The sequence below is a fragment of the Aquila chrysaetos genome, chromosome 9 (genome assembly GCF_900496995.4).
Source record: "Aquila chrysaetos chrysaetos chromosome 9, bAquChr1.4, whole genome shotgun sequence".
NCBI classification, from domain to species: Eukaryota; Metazoa; Chordata; class Aves; order Accipitriformes; family Accipitridae; genus Aquila; species Aquila chrysaetos.
This window is the reverse complement of record NC_044012.1, coordinates 23346305-23362154: the sequence shown is the minus strand read 5'-3', so window position 1 is coordinate 23362154 and position 15850 is coordinate 23346305. Positions and strand designations below refer to the sequence as shown.

The following is a 15850-nucleotide window of genomic DNA, read 5'->3' as shown; positions in this document are numbered from 1 at the left end:
CAGCCACTGTAGAGAGATCTCTTGGGTTTGGAGCACATCGTTGGATTGTTTTCCCTTGCAGTGAAATGAGCTATTTAAAAATAAATGAGACCTGAGATTTCCCCCCTGCAGTTGCCCTGCCTTCTGAAGTTTGGAAGCGTACATCTATGCCATGAGGTTTGCAGTAATGTAACAAGGCATGCTACAAATACTGCTGCTGCTGCAGCACTTCTCTTGACTCGAAATGTTAAAGAGTGCCTCTGAAATCTAAATGCAGACCTGCATTTCTCACGTTTTTCCCCAAATTCAGGATTAGCTCCCAGACACACATCTGTCTGGCATGAGAGAGTAGCCATCCCAGTGGAAGCCAGGGAAGGGACTTGCAGGATGTCACGGTATGTTTTCCAGAACACCAGGTGTCAGCAAAACCCCAAAAATGGGAAGCGGTTGTCTGTAGTCCAGAGATTTTGGCTAAAACCGGGCTCTGTTCTGTATTTTGAGTGCATGGGTTGCATTTAAAAAAAAAACAGAGATGTAGATTAAGTGGTACATGAAACACAACAATGCAATCGGTCCGTAGTTTGTTTCTTACATCGAATGCCAGGGACTTTTGGGCCACCCTTCCCCAGTGTGCTTCCCATTTTCATTGCGCTGCTGACATCTGTGTTCCAGCTTACGGTCGTGTCTGAAAGTTTCCAAGGGGAACCTGGAGACTTTGTCCAGTTTTGAGGGGTGAAATGAATCTTCTGGTATGCAGGAAGATGTGAGGCCATTGGGGATTGTGTGTGATGGCTGAATACCAAACTGATTCCCAAATAGCTAATTAATGTGGGCCATTTTTAGAGCTGTTACTATTAGGTTTCAGATTTATCGCGGTCCAAAAAAGGAAATGTATCAGGACGCTCCACACACCCCTATTGTTTCAGGCTGCCAGCAGTCTCCGGAAGACAATGTCTGAGCTAGTCGGTACTGGTTTCACACACAGAAGGGATTTTGCCCCCTGAGATCAGATCTTTAGAAAGAAATACTCTGCTGTAAATAAACAAGTGCTGGAGGGTGGTGAGGAGCCTGGATTTTGTGCTAGGGAACAGCCGGAGCCAGGCTGGGCCGGGCTTTTGCACACAATGGCTGCTGGTTTGTAGAGCTGGAAATGCAGCTGCCATTTCACCTCCACTAAAACCAGTTCCAGGTAGCGCTGAACCTGCTGTGACTTGATGACATCATGCTGGGCAGGAGAGAAAACACAGGAAAACTGACTTTGGAGAAAAAGGCACATTGGCATTCATGAACTATTGGCTGCCTCTCCTGATTTCCCCTAAAGTGACGTTTTAAGCCACGGGCATGGAGGTAGGAGGGCAGGTCTGGCACAGACCCCACTTCTCCCACTGAATTCCTCTTTCAGGCACAACCTCGTCCCTTCCTGTGATGGTTTCTGGACGGGTTTACACAGAAAGAAGGGTTTTGCTCCTAAAAACTAGGCTCAGCTCTTAGTTCGATGTTGCCTGTCATGTTGCCTGCACTGAGCAGGAGCGTTCGTGGCCTGTGAGCCCGTCCTGCATCCCCTGCCCCACTCCTGGGGTGCCAGGACGGGAACGGGGCTGGCAGAGGGGGGAACAACCTCATCGACGCTGAAACCTGGCTCAGTGCCTTGAAACTCTTCAGCCTTTAACAGCTCAAGCTGCAGGAGAGGCCGGGGGGAATACGGGATTTGATTATTTTGCCCGTGATCTTTAAAAGCATGAACAGAGCCCATAGGAAAGGGCTCTGTACAAATAAAGATGGTTTATTTAATTTGAAGCCTCGGAGGGAGGCTTCCAGTCTTATTACCCTATCTCCATATCAAAAATATCTATATAAATATCCCCGACGCCTGATGATGTGTCTGCCAAGCCTCAGGTGAGGTTGCTAATAGTATGTTGGGTGCAAACCCCAGTGGTACCAGGCTGGAAGGGAAAGCACGCCAGCTCCTCGGGTCGAGCAGGGTGATGGGTAGGTGCGATGCTGGCCGGCTCCGTGGCTTGGGCTCCCCACCACCGCTTCTGGGGGTCCATGCATCGGGGGCCTGCCCTTTTTCCTCGGTTAACCAGCTTTTTCCCTAGGGGAAGCGATGTCAGCAAACCACTGCGGGACACAAGGATCCTGACCCCGTACTGGTTTAGACAGAGCGATGCCAGCACCGAGAGCACCCACCCACACCAGCCGGGCAGGATGTGTCCCTCTGGCATCCAGGCAGCACCAACCCCCCCCAAACAGTGCTTTTTGGTTAAAAGGAAGGGGGGGGGGGGGGTCGATCCAACAAAGTTGTGTTTTCATTGTAGCTGGGTGGATAACACGGAAAATAATTTTCCAGCCTTTCCGTGCCGCCCGCCCCGTTCCGGGGGGGGGCGGGCGGTGATGGCGGGGGGCGGGCGGCGGGCGCGGCTGTGGGGAGGTGCTGAGCCCGCGGGAGCTGCTCGGCCCGGCCCGGCCCGGCCCGGCCCGCCGCGGTGAGTACCGGCTGCCCCCCGAGGATGCCGTGGGGATAACGGAGGGGGACGGGATGGATAAGGGGGGGGGGCCGAAAAGAGAAGGGTCAGCCGGTTTGGCCGGGGGATGGTTGAGCCGGTCCCACGGCGGGATCGTTCCCCGCGGGTCGGGTGGGTGGCGATAGCTGGGCCGGGGGAAATGCATCGGCGGGGATCGCGGATATGCCGGCGGGAGGGTTGCGCTGGCCGGCCGGCATAAACCCCGGTGTCGGCCCCCGGGTGGGGACCTGCAGGGCAGTGTCCCCATCGGCTTGTCCCGGGGGTGTGTGGTGCCCCTTCTGCCCTCCATCTCCTGGGACAGACCCTCCTTCCCCTCGAACAGACCCTCCAACCCCTGGGACGGACACTCCATCCTCTGGGACAGACCCTTCAGCCCTTGGATCAGACCCTCCAACCTCTGAGACAGACCCTCCATCCCTTGGGACAGCCCCTCCATCGCTTTACACTCCCCTTCCCTGGCCCGGACCCCTCTGTTCCTACGTGGTGTGAACGTTGTCCCGCCCGTCCCCGCTCTCCATGCATCCGCATCCGCTCCTAAAGATGCCAGCGGGACGCGTGACCCCCCCCAGGCAAACGCCAGGGCCTGGTGGCTTCGCTCCCCAAAGCTGGGGACATTTGTTAGGGGTTTTTCCTGGCAGCTGCCACAAGCGCCTCTCCTCCTCCTCCAGCGTCGAGTTGCGGGGGGGATCTGGTGAGCTGAAGGCCGGGGAAGTGCAGAAGGGCTTCTTTGGGAGCTGTTTGCAGCCCGATGCTCCTCCAGCTGGTGGTGATATCCTCCGTGCAGCGTGTTTAGGGGGGGATCAAGAGGGTTTATGCTTTTGGATGGGCTGCCCCTCTCTCCTACTCTGTGCCCAGCAAGATGCCTCGTCCTCTGCGATAGCGGCGAGCGGAGCGTTTTGCTCGGCAGCGTGAGGGTGCTTGGAGGATGGCAGGCGGGGAGGTGTTTTCCCATCGGCTCCGCCAGCCTGAGGACCTGATGCAATAAGTCTCTGGGTGAGTAACCCTAATTTAGGCAAGTGGCTGGATTAAAGCCAGTGGGGCTGGAGGATTTGGTGGGCAAACACACTTCAGGGCTGGTCACCGCAAGGAGGGTGGAACAGGAGACAGAGGTGAGTCGAGAGCTGAACTTCCGTGGCAGAAATGTCTCCGAAGGGCTGGGTCCTTGCTGCTGACTCCCCGAGAGTCTGAGCTGCTTTGTGGGAAGGAATTGGGAGGGTCCCTGTGAACCTCGAGCCCCAGGTTTGAAGCCTCCTGGAGATGCACTGGAACCTTGCTGGAGAAGCTGGAATCAGAATCAGGCCAGTGCGAGCACAGCCCAGGGGTGCTCAGTTCTGATATTGCTCCCCTCATCTCCAGCATCAGCCTCATCCTGCCAGCCCAGGTACTGGGGGCTTTCATGCCAGCGTGTGATACTGCTGTGCTTTTCTGGGCTCAGAAAATGTTTTGTTATGGGCCAGAAATCACATCCCATTGAAGCCCCTTGCGGGGCAGGGAGCAGAGCAATGGGAGGAGGAACGCTGAGAACAAAAGCTCGGCACATGTGGAAAGGATCTGTTTTGAAGAACTGAGTCAGTGGAGGATGTTTTGCTGGAGTAACCTTGGGGAAATGCTGCATTTGCTTTGGTTACAGCCGTGTGATAGCCTGGGACATATATTTCCCAGTGATGTGCGTTTTTGTTTCTCTGCTGTTGCCTCTGGAGCATCCTGGCTGGGATAACGCGGAGAGAAGGCACCCAGTGAGGCTTCCAGCTGTCCCCAGAATTGCACCTGCCTGCGGTGTAGGCAGCCCCTAGCACTTGCCTTGAGCAGACAAGCAGTCCTGGAGCTCCTTTCCGAGAGCCCGGCACCCCTCACCACCCCAGGGACGGGGTTTGCCGGCAGCCTGCCTCCGCCGGCATCGTCGGCGTGTGCCCTGCTGTTCCCAGGACCTGCTTGGTCGGAGTCGCAGTTTGTGTCTCTTGAACAGGTTGCAGACATCGTGCTGTAGCAATGTGAGGGTGGGCAGGGTCGTACGACTGCTAGTATTTGAGATGCCGGCTGTGATGTTTTTCCCTCCCCGCTGCCTTTCTGAGCTCGATCTAAAGAGAAATGAGATCATCTAAAGCTGCATCAGCGCGTCTTGCCCTGGGCACATCCTTGCTCCTGGGGTCTGCGCTGGTGGACAGCAAGGGACCCTGTGCTGGTTGCTGGCAAGCCGGTGCAGTTTGTAAAGCCATTGCTTGCGGGGGGGGGTGTCAGGGGACCCCGGTGCCTGGCCAGTCTGTGCTGGAGGAGGGGGGGGCACAGGCCCCATGCACTGGGGTTTCCAGGGCGGAAAAATCCTCTTAGGGTTCGGCCGCTGGAGCTGAGCTGTGGGTGAAGATGCTCTTTGCCTTGGGGGGATATATCAGCCCCCGGCAGTCTGTGTCTCTGCTCGTCTTCCAGCGATCCTCCTCCCTCACCCCAAAACAGTGGGGTTACGTGGTGCTGGAGCGGCCGCTAGCTACCCCATGATTTACCAGTCTGCCCAGTTGTATACTGGCATTGCATCGGCTTTGTTCGCCTTTTAGCAGTTTCAGCATGGTGTGTGAAGAAGCTGGGAGGAATAACTCCTTCTCTTGCTCCCGTTATATCCGGTGGAAAGAGTTTCCCATTGACTTCAGTGGAAACCTCTGCACGGGGAAAGCTGGCTGGAGCCACTCACGCCACCGTAAATCAGGGCTTGTTCTCCAGGAGCCGTCAGTGTGCCGAGAACGTAATACCCAGTTAATTGATGAAAAACCGACGCTTGCAGTCTCCTCTCCTGGTTCAGGGTTGCCAGCTCTCATAAGGAACTCTTTATGTGAGAACTTTGGCTTGCATTCAGGGGCAGGGTGGGGGGAAAGGAGAAGAAAAGGTAAATTTTCTGGCACGGTGGAGTAGCCAGGCATTTGAAATGGTGCTCCTGGCAAGATGCAAAACCGCAAAACAGCATGAAAAAAAAGAATTGAATGCTTTTTCCCCCCCGAAATCTTACAGTTGGTCTTTTAAACCTCTGTAAAATATTTGTTGAGGGACCTGAGTCATCACTTTTTGCTGCTTTGGCTTGGTTTCCTGGCAGCTGGCTTTGCGAGGTTACTTGTTTGGATCACAGGAGCAGGGGAAAAAGTAATTCCTGGGAACTCAGGTGAGTTTGGAGATCATAACAGTATTGTTAAAATACCAGAAAAACAAAGTGTAGTATTTGGCAAGAAGGTCTCCACTTTTTATTTATCTGCTACTTTTGCTGAGGCTGTGGGTTTGGGAGCTGTAAGATTTTCTGCCTGTAGCCAACAGGAAAAAGCTCGCATCTAAAATAGTCGCCTTCCCCCCAGCCCTGGATTTTCCATCATCACGTGATTCCAGAAGCTGAGGATTTAGGAAGAAACATCAGCTGTCGTGAGGCTGATTTTAAAAATGAGACGAGCTGGAAACGCAAGTTTTGCTGTTAAACAACAAATCCAGTGCTGTGCAACCCTTTAAACTCAGGTTTATATTCCCTCAAGCGGTGTCTAGAGCTGTTGGGAAGGGGTCGAGAATTTATCAGATGTAATTCTCATTATAAACCACCGCATTTTTTGTATCGCTGGCATACAAATCTGTCTTGGGGTGCAGCTTTGCACGTCAAGTGGCAGCATCTCTCTGCTGCGGAGCAGGCCGCTAAAATACAATTCTTTAGGAAAAGCTTGGATTGTAACAACGAGAGTCACCTGCCTGGGGGTGAAGGTGGGCTCCAGCCCGTGGGGACATCAGCAGCACTCTGTGTGGCTTGGTGTCGGCATGCCAGTGCAAATGAGCATTGCACATAATGACCCATTAATTAATATTTCTTTATGTTATCAGGGGAAGGGCTCTGAAACTCTGGCTGCTATGGGGTTGAAATGGTGCATGGGGTGGAGGCACCTGCATGCCTGTCCACAGCCAGGGCTGCTGGCGGGGCCTTTCTGGCTGGCATGCTTGTAATTTTGGCACGTGGTTATGTTAGAAAGCAGTTAAAGATATTTCTTACTGCTTAAGCGATGATTTTTTTCTTCCCCTCTCACGTGTGATATATGGTGTTGGCTGGAAATAGGAATTCAATTAAAATTCAGAAAGCCAGCATTTTTGTTTTCAGTAACGTACAAAAGCCTTTAATAAGTTGAACAGCCAGTATACATTAAGTATACTTAAAATGCAGGAGGTTCCCTCTGCAGCTGCGAGGGAGCCCCGCTTGCTGCTTGTCCTTTACAGCCCAGCCGCCTTCCTCATGGGGCTGCCCTACTCCTTTACATTTCATAGGGTCTGGCTTTAGTTAAGTCAACTTTTTCCTCCAAATCTGGCTGTTGAAACAGATAAATCCTCCCTCATCATGATAGCCTGTCCAGCTCTTGTACGGCTGCTGTAGTATTGTGGTGGGAAAGTTTTAATGCAGTGCCTGGAAGTTAAAATCTGCCCAAAATCCTGAGAGTGACCTTGTCCTCCCTCCCTGCGTCTCCTGGTTTGCTTGTTTGTCCCACCCGGAGCACGTGTCCGACATGAGCATCGCTGCCACGGGGAGGTAAAGGATTCATGTTAGCATTTGCCTCTCTTGGACAGAGCCTGCTGCAGGTGCTGCCTGCGGCGGGCTGCCTGCGGCCATGCTGCTGCCTGCAGGACCCAGCCTCCCGCTTGCCCGTGGCTGACGGGCAACGTCGTGTTCTGCTCCGGCACGGCGAAGGGAAGTGGCTGCCCCAGCAGTCAGCAGCGTGTGAACGCAGCGGGCGCAGAGCTGGCACAGAAACCTTTTCCTTGGGTCTGCTTTGTAGGGCGGTTGTGTACAGGGTTTGATGCGATCGCCAGGATTCACAGCGACATCACAATGTTTTCTGCCCTAAATCACAGATTTCCCTAAACTGAGCCCCAGAGGAAGCCTGTAGTCAAGCGAAAACGTGCCATCTTCTCAGCACATCTAAGCCAAATACGCGCTCACCAGTGGAGACTGGAATGGGGTCGGTCTGCGTGGCTTGGCTGTCACTGCGTGTCCTTAACGGAGGGGGGCTGCTACGCTCTCGTCTTGCCCAGCCCCTCGCCCTTTCTCCATTTCTGAGCAGCAAGCACAGTGCTGCTGCCGTCCTGGAAACCGCACGTGGATTTGTGAGCAGGGCATGCGGTGAGCGCGGGGCATGCAGCAATCGCGGGGCATGCAGCAGGCGTGGGGCATGTGGTGAGCACGGGGCATGCAGCAGGCACGGGGCATGCAGTAGGCACGGGGCATGCAGCAAGCGCAGGGCATGCAGCCACCACAGGGCATGCAGCAAGCGCAGGGCATGCAGCAAGGCTGTGCTCTGCCTCCTGCAGAGGCACCCGTGTTGCGGTTGTCTGGTAGCAGCCATCAGAGCCCGTTTATTTTCTCTTGGGCTTAGAGGAAATACTTTTTTTTGTGGGTTGTTTTTCTACTTTCTGATTTTTCTGAGCGCTCTCCCAAACCATGCTCAGCGTCTGCAGCGTGTCCAGCCCCCTGTCAGCAATGGTGCTGCCTCCCTTCGCACGTCACCGCTGGGTGTGGAGGAACAAGTTTTGCTTTCGTTTGTCAGGCTGGAACCCTTGGCTTTCTGCCGGGTGAGAATTACGGAAACAACTTTGGTGCTGGGAGCGCAGGGGCCCTGGCCTCTCTGGAGCACTCGGCTCTCCTGCTCTTCGGGGTTTGTGATTTCTTGCCGGTAAGTGGTTTTAGATACTTTGGGGACAGTGTAATGACATTTTCAGAGGGTCTGAAAGAGGGTTTGTCTGAAGTGGGTTGGAGAACGAATCCTGTTGCCCTCTGGTCCCCTGGTGCCAGGGCAAGCTCTGCCCGAGGGCGCGGGTCAGTGCCAGTCAGCTCGCACCCGAGGCTGCCCGCACGCTGGAAGCACATAAAGGTGTTTGGTTTTACTCTCGCATCCCTGGCTTACTGAGATCTCCAGTTTCGGTGTCTCTGCGGACATGAGCCCCTCTGCAAGGACGTGGGTCCCGTCCTCCAGTCCTGGAGCAGTGACTGGGCAGCGGTCGTGTCCCTGCGGTTGCGGAGGGACAGGCCTCCACCCCGGAGGGATGCTGGCGCACGTACCACTGCAGGGGCTCTTGCCTTCCCCAGTGCCCTCGTCCCGGGGAATGGCAGCTCCCCTTAGCTACGAGGTGGCCTCTTGGGGCAGAGCAGCCCCAGGTCCCTCCAGTTTCTGCTTGGATGGGGGAAGCAGCCTGGGTGGCAGGGGGGATGCGGGGGGACAGTTGGAGACGTCATCAGGGCTGCGTGGCGATACAGGGAGCGGGGCTGCGGCGCAGGGGGAGATGCGGCGCAGGGGGAGATGCAGGGCAGGGTGGGACTGTGTGGAGGAGTCTTGCTCCCACCCTGTGGGTCCTTCATCATAAGCCGGTTTCTTCGCTGGCACTGCCTTCTCCCGGAGCCCAGCAGCTGCTGTGCCACACGCGGGGATGGCAGAGGCAGCTGGAGGTGGTGGATTTGTGCTTGGCATCTGCGGCTGCTGCCTCAGCTCTGGACTGGGCAGGGGAAGCGCTTTCGAGTGGCTCTTCACGTGATGATGTTTTCAAAATGAGACGAGCCGTGGATGGTGCTGATGAGCCCTGGGCTTGACAGGCAGCACAGGGAGGCCCCGGTGCTCGCGGGTCTGGGTGAGGGGAACGTTAGTCCATCCACCTGGCTTCTTCAGAGCATCTTCCCTAGCTCTGGCTCCTGACAGCCCTCTTTGCAGTCCCAAATCCCGACAGGCGGTGGTCAGCCTTGGGTTGGACCCTTGGGTGGGGGAGAGAGGAAACGGCACAGAGCAGCAAAGGGCTTTGCCCAAGGAGGAGGTCTGTAGAAAGCAGAAAACAGGATAGCCCATCCTCTCCTCTCCGGCTGTGGCGGGATGGCTGTGTGTCACAGCCGAGGTTGGGGCTGCGGTGCCTGCAGAGTACCTGGAGCCTGCAAGGTCTTTGCGAGTGCTGAGTGCAGTTGTTGGTGATGCACGAGCAGCACAGGAGCTCTGCCAGTGTGATAGACCGCAAATGATGACATCTCCTAATCCCCTTTCCCTGAGGGTCTTATTGCCGGACCTGTTAATGCAATTACACTGGTATTACGGTGTGATGTATTATGCTGTTACGGTACCTGCCAGTGTCCCAACTCCGTGGGGCACTGGGGAAGCTGATGCTCTGGCACCTTGGTATGGCTGGAGAGGTGTCCTTGCATATCCCATGGCATGCCCTGGGAAATGGCAGTCAGGCAAGGGATGCTCCTGTCCTGTGGTCTGGCACGTGCCCATACCCCCTCAGTGGGTCCTGCCCGGTGGCCCCTGCCTGCCGCTGGCTGCCAGGCCGAGCAGGCTGTCATGGCTGAGCATCCAGCCAGGGCTGGGCTTCTAAAGGGTGACCCTGGGCCATCTGGCAGTGGCACCCATGGGTGGGACAGGCTGCATCATAGCTCCTCTCCTCGCACCATGTAGCTCCTTGCAAGCCAGCCGGCTGCCTGGCGGGCTGTCCAGAGGCAGGGCTGCAATGTCCCCTCTGCCCCTGAGCAGGGAGCAAAGGTGGCTTCACCCAGGGGGTCTCTGGAGGTCCCCAAAGGTTTTATGGCTGCTGTGGGTTCCCTTTCACCAGTCACTCGTCAGGTGATGTGGCGATCTTTCCCCCTGCATCCAGCTGGAGAAGCTGGATGGGGCTCCCGAATCCCTGGGTCAGAGGTGTGTGTCCCAAGGCTGCAGAGGGAGCGACAAGCATCTCCATGGGCAGGTCCTTCTGCATGGGAAGTGCTTCGTTCTTCAAAGTTATGACCCCAGATTTATTGATGCTTGGATGTGGCTTAGTGGGTCACGGCCCCATTATCCATCCGGTTGCTGTCTGGAGACGGATCTCCTGCTGGGTGAAACTCTCCCTGCACAGTCAGGGTGGGATCCTGTAAAAAGTCCCTCTCCAGCTGTCTTGTAGACCCCCTTTAGGTACTGGAAGGTTGCTATAAGGTCTCCCCAGAGCCGCCTTTTCTCCAGGCTGAACAACCCCAACTCTCTCAGCCTGTCTTCATAGGAGAGGTGCTCCAGCCCTCTGATCGTCTTCGCGGCCCTCCTCTGGACTCGCTCCAACAGGTCCATGTCCTTCCTACGCCGGGGGCCCCAGAACTGAATGCAGTACTGCAGGTGGGGTCTCACCAGAGCAGAGTAGAGGGGGAGAATCACCTCCCTCAACCTGCTGGCCACACTTCTTTTGATGCAGCCCAGGATATGGTTGGCTTTCTGGGCTGTGAACGCACATTGCCAGGTCATGTTGAGCTTCTCATCAACCAACACCCCCAAGTCCTTCTCTGCAGGGCTGCTCTCAATCCACTCATCGCCCAGCCTGTGTTTGTGCTTGGGATTGCCCCAACCCATGTGCAGGACCTTGCACTTGGCCTTGTTGAACTTCATGAGATTCGCACGGGTGCACTCCTCCAGGCTGTCAGGGTCCCTCTGGATGGCATCCCTTCCCTCCAGTGTGTTGACCGCACCACACAGTTTGGTGTTGTCGGCAAACTTGCTGAGGGTGCACTCAATCCCACTCTCCATGTCGCTGACAAAGATGTTAAACAGCACCTGTCCCAGTACTGACCCGTGAGGAACGCCACTCGTCACTGGCCTCCACTTGGACATCAAGCTGTTGACCACAACTCTTTGAGTGCAACCGTCCAGCCAATTCCTTATCCACCACGTGGTCCATCCATCAAATCCATGTCTCCCCAATTTAGAGACAAGGATGCCGTGTGGGACAGTGTCAAATACTTTGCACAAGTCTAGGTAGATGACATCAGTTGCTCTTCCCTTATCCATCAACGCTGTAACCCCATCACAGAAGGCCATGAAATCTGTCAGGCACGATTTGCCCTTAGTGCAGCCATGCTGGCTGTCACTAATCATCTCCTGATTTTCCATGTGCCTTAGCATAGTTTCCATTAGGATCCGCTCCATGATCTTGCTGGACACACGGGTGAGACTGACTGGCCTGTAGTTCCCCAGGTCTTCCTTTTTTCCCTTTTTAAAAATAGGGATTTGAAATGATGGGACATTTCAACCCACTGAAGACTTCTTTCCACCAGAGACCTCTTTCCCTTGAAAGTGCCTGAATGCAAGAAGTGCTGCTGGGATGGACTTGTGTTTGGTGCCTTGGTCTGGGACTTGAGCTCATCCTCCCTTTCTGCGTCAGTTTTTCTCGTGGGCTTTTATCCCTCTTCCCTGCATGAGCTGCAGGACTCGGGGAAAATTCCCTTGCCTGTCCTGGCATGCTGGCTGGGAGGTTGTCGTCTCCGACATGGCTGGGTATGGCAGCTCTCTTTGTGTAGCATCTTCTCTTTCTGGCTGGGAAGCGGGCACACAACCTTTCTGGAGAGGCTGAAATGTGAAGCCACTTTGGGTGGGGCAGCTCTGGTGCCGCAGGGTTTGCCTCGCAGTCTTCCTGTGATTTGTGACTCCCACGTCACGCCAAGTGACTTTGCACGGCTTTGCTGATCACCCACAGGAGAAGCTTGCTGGCTGCTGCCCACATACTGGTCAGCACAGCCACTTGGGGTTTTGGCAAGGAGGCTGCCTACCCCAGCACGAAACTGTGCCAAGATTTGGGGGCCTTTCTGGGGACAGAATAGGTCTGAGAGGAGCTGGACATTGTGGGTGACCATTGCCTGGGCACGAAATGAAGAAGCAGCAGCTGTCGCATCAAGGTGGCCACCAGCTGTTGTCATGTCTCGCTTGGGATGGGATTTCACAGCACCAGTGCGAGAAACCTCACTGTCGGCAGGAGCAGTGTTATCTGTTGAAGCACTATTAGGCACAGTTTCCATCAGGAAGGGTTCACTGGGGAAATTACTTAATTATGTTGTCCTGAAACCCTTTTTCCCGCTGTATCAGGCCCCCAAAATATCTCAGTACAGTCCCCTTGGCTCCTTCCGTCGGGCAGGGCTGTGGGACTCACTCACAGCGCACCAGCCTGGAAATCAGAGCCCAGCCTGGGCATCCCTTCTGCCCAAATATCTGGGAATTTGGGAGAACTTGAGCTCAGTCCCAGCCATGCTGCCCATGCTGGGATGCTCAGAGGCAGTTTTCAGCCTTTCCCTGCCTCGCAGGAGACATGAAGGTTCTCTGATGGTAGCAGGTACCCAAGGTACATCCTTGCAGGGAGTTTTCATGTGCAAGCATCCCCTTTCTGCCTCCCCCAGCCTGCTCCGCCACAGCAGAGGCATTTGCTGGGGAGGAGTACGGTACTGTGTACATGACTAATTGCACGTGCATTCAGAAGGTAACGAGGCTGTTATTAAGACCAGGTGCAGGCTGGTAAATCCACCGTGTTGCCTAGGCAAGACTGAAAGGCAAACGTTTTTGCTTTGCAAAATAATTCTGGAGATGACTGTATTTGTTGACAGGAGGGAGGAAAGCGGCCGGTGTGGGTTTTGACAGCGTGGGGAGCTGCGTCGGGCGTCCGTCACAGCACATCCCGGCTTTTCCTGGCATCTCCAGCTCTGTGCGTGCTGCCTCTCAGCTTTGCTACTGCTCTGGGCAACCAGTTTCTGTGTCCTTCTGCTCCGCAACTTTGCTTCAATCTTCTGACAACCCGTTTTCACCTGCTCTTCATCCTCCCTCGGATACTGCTGCTCTTCCACTGTGTCTCTGCTGCCTGTAAGCTCAGATGCGTGCTTTAGAGGAACCCAAATGTACCTGTTTGATACTCATCTCTCTCATTTTCCCCTTGCAGAAAGAAAATTTGATTCTACAATTGCAGTAGGCTGTAGTGGGGGAGCCCAAGTGGGTAAACTGAGTCACAGGTGACTTCTGTGGGGTATTACAGAAATCACGGATCATCCCAAAGAAGGGGAGGGACATCCCCAGGAGGGACCCCGAGGGACTTTGCATGGTATCACTGGTGGATACCAGTACTTCTGCGGCTGTTTCAAATATGCCTGGTATTCCCTGTGAAAATAAATCTGATTTCTTTAAGGAGAGGATATCACTGAAGTTTGATGGCACTATTAACATTTTAAAAAGCCCCCCAAATGTTTTACTTAAAGCACAGCTTGCTTTATTTTTCCTCTCTGTTTTTTCCTGTTAATGCTTCAAACAGGGCCTTAGCGTGGCCCAAGTGACTGCTTCTTGTGGGGCTTCTCTTCTGCGGAGGGAAGAGGAACCTCCCAGGGCAGAAGTTAGTTTGCAAAACAGATAACTCCTTCCCCTCCTCTTTCAGACAAGAAAGGAAGAAAAGATCCCAGGGCCTCCAGCTGGCCCTTCTGCATGGGCTTTGGGGATCTGCTGTAGAGACTGGGGGGGCCATGGGGTGAGGAGGAGGAAGAGGAGGAGGAGGGGGAGGAGAACATCTGTGCATGTTGCTCTGGGGCTCCCAGATGTTCATCTCAGATATTGTGGGTGGTCCCAGGGCTTGTGCGTGCCCCCAGCCAGCGAAACCCCTTGCTGCGGGACGTTGTGGACATGGAACAGCTTGGAGGTGACCAGGTCGTGAAGGAAAAAGCATTTGAAGGTTACGAAGTGCAAAGATGCATCCAGCTCAGGAGGTCCTGGAAGCTGGAGCCCAGAAAGGATTTCGGGACTGTGTCCCTCCACCCTGGTCCTGCTCTTGTGACACTTCTTCAGGCATCTGCTGTGGTTGATGGCAGACGAGACCGTGGGGCAATCGGACCTTCATGCTTGTCCCTGAGACCTCTCATTGGTAGCCTGGCTGTGTTTCGGCAGGAGTCCACGTGTCTGCATGATCGGCACGCAGCCGGCAGCTGGGATTGTACGTCGGGAGAATATTTGGCCACAGATGCGAAGTGAGTCGCAGGACTTTGTTCAGGGCGGTGAATGCGAGGAGAGGAGAACAAAAAAAGGAGGAGAGACTGGAATACAGATGATGGTGAGCCGGCTCTTTTGGTGCCAGCTCAAATCCCCCCCTGAATTTAAAGCATTTGCTGGGGGGTTAAAATGCCGGCAGCTCGCTGAATCTTGGTGGTGCCTCAGATGCGAAGCCTCTGAACCAGGGGGACCCGTGGCTGCTGCTGAGGCTGCAGGGGCCAAACCCCTGCCTGGCTCCAGGGAAGGTGCTGGATCCATGCTGGTGTGGCAGGAGGAGAGGTGGCTGCAGCTCTCCGATGGGGAGGAAGCGGCTCCCAGGGCCATTTCCCGGGGCAGGATGGTGTGCGTGGATGAGTGATGGTGTCACCTACAGACGTGGCCGTGCCCTGGTGGCATCACCACCTTCTGCCCCTGCCACCTCTCTGAGCATTAAACTTTCCGTGGAGAAGTCTGGGGAGCCAACCTGGCTGGGAAAATGACTTTTTCATTTAAACTAATTACTTTTTGGCTGAATCAGGATGGTTAAGCTTCTCAGGGTTTTATACCAGGACTGGAGCTGGGGGGGAGGAGTAGCCTGAGCCGTGATTCAGGAGAGCTGCCCATCTCTTTGGCATCTCCATGCCTGGTGGGCTGGCTGGATCAGCAGCTCCTCGGCGGAAAAATCATCTTTACTAGGATGATGTGAAAGGGGGTGGTGACATCTTCCCACTGCCTTTTGCCTTCTTGGGGAGGGAGCAACCACAGGATATTGTGCTTGGCACCCGTGAGATGGCATCAAGCTCTCCAGCTTGGCACCTGGGGAGGAGGCCAGTGTCCCAGTCCCTCATTTTGAGTGCCTGGGTGGGGAGTGTGTCCGTGTAGGGGACACGAGTCCCACGAGGTCTCTGCCCTCAGCTGGCCCCAGCTGGCGCTGGCCACCTCTCCTCTTCCCTGTGCCCATTTGGACCGCGCACTCCCCAGGGAGCACAGCAGGCTGAGCACAGGGGCTGGAGCACAGGCGATGCACAGCCTGTGGAGAGGATGTTTTGGTGACTGCCAGCCCTGGGAAAAAGCTTTTTCCACTGAGTCATTTGCTGCCTCTGCTTTTTGTGAGACGGTGCCGAGATTTGGGGGAAGGGGAGATGGAAAAACCCAACCCAGATCTCCCTGCTCCAGCAGGACCAGGACCATGCCAGCACAGCTGCCCCGTGTTTGCTTTTCGGAGGGAGCGGCAGACAGACAGTGGCATAAATAGAACAGGCCTGGCTATTTTAAGACATTGATTACATGATCTGTGCATTAAAGAAGAAAAAAAATAAAATCTTTGTTTTAGCTGCAACTGGTAACATGGGCTTGAGAGGAGCAGATGTAGCTCTGGTGGGGACGGACGTTTCAGAGCTGTCGTCCCAGTGGCCACGGGGGCTTCATGGTGGATGAGCCATGAGGACTTTGCTTCTGCATGTGTTTCTCCTTGAAGTCATGATAGATGGACGGTTGCCAACATGTGCCACCATTTTGGTGTTGCGCTGCTGTGGATGGGGAGTGACAGCACAAGATGTGCTTGGTCTAGGCAAG

The 15850-nt window shown here is 55.0% G+C and overlaps 1 protein-coding gene across 7 annotated transcripts in view; it reads left to right on the top strand.

Annotated features, from left to right (window-relative positions):
* The first annotated feature begins 2381 nt into the window (after window positions 1–2381).
* Window positions 2382–15850, top strand: part of CPNE2 (copine 2) — a 55852-nt gene continuing 42383 nt past the window's right edge. For 2 of the 7 annotated variants that reach the window (XM_030025150.1, XM_041125858.1), the window contains exon 1: window positions 2382–2465. Coding sequence is in view for 2 of the 7 variants with exons in the window: in XM_041125859.1 (XP_040981793.1) it covers window positions 14306–14357 (52 nt within the window). In the remaining 5 variants the exon portion in view is untranslated. Of the gene's footprint in view, window positions 2466–3478; window positions 3498–8019; window positions 8180–13830; window positions 14358–15850 lie in introns of those variants that run through there. The other 5 variants (XM_030025152.2, XM_041125857.1, XM_041125859.1 and 2 more) reach the window with 5 other exon arrangements.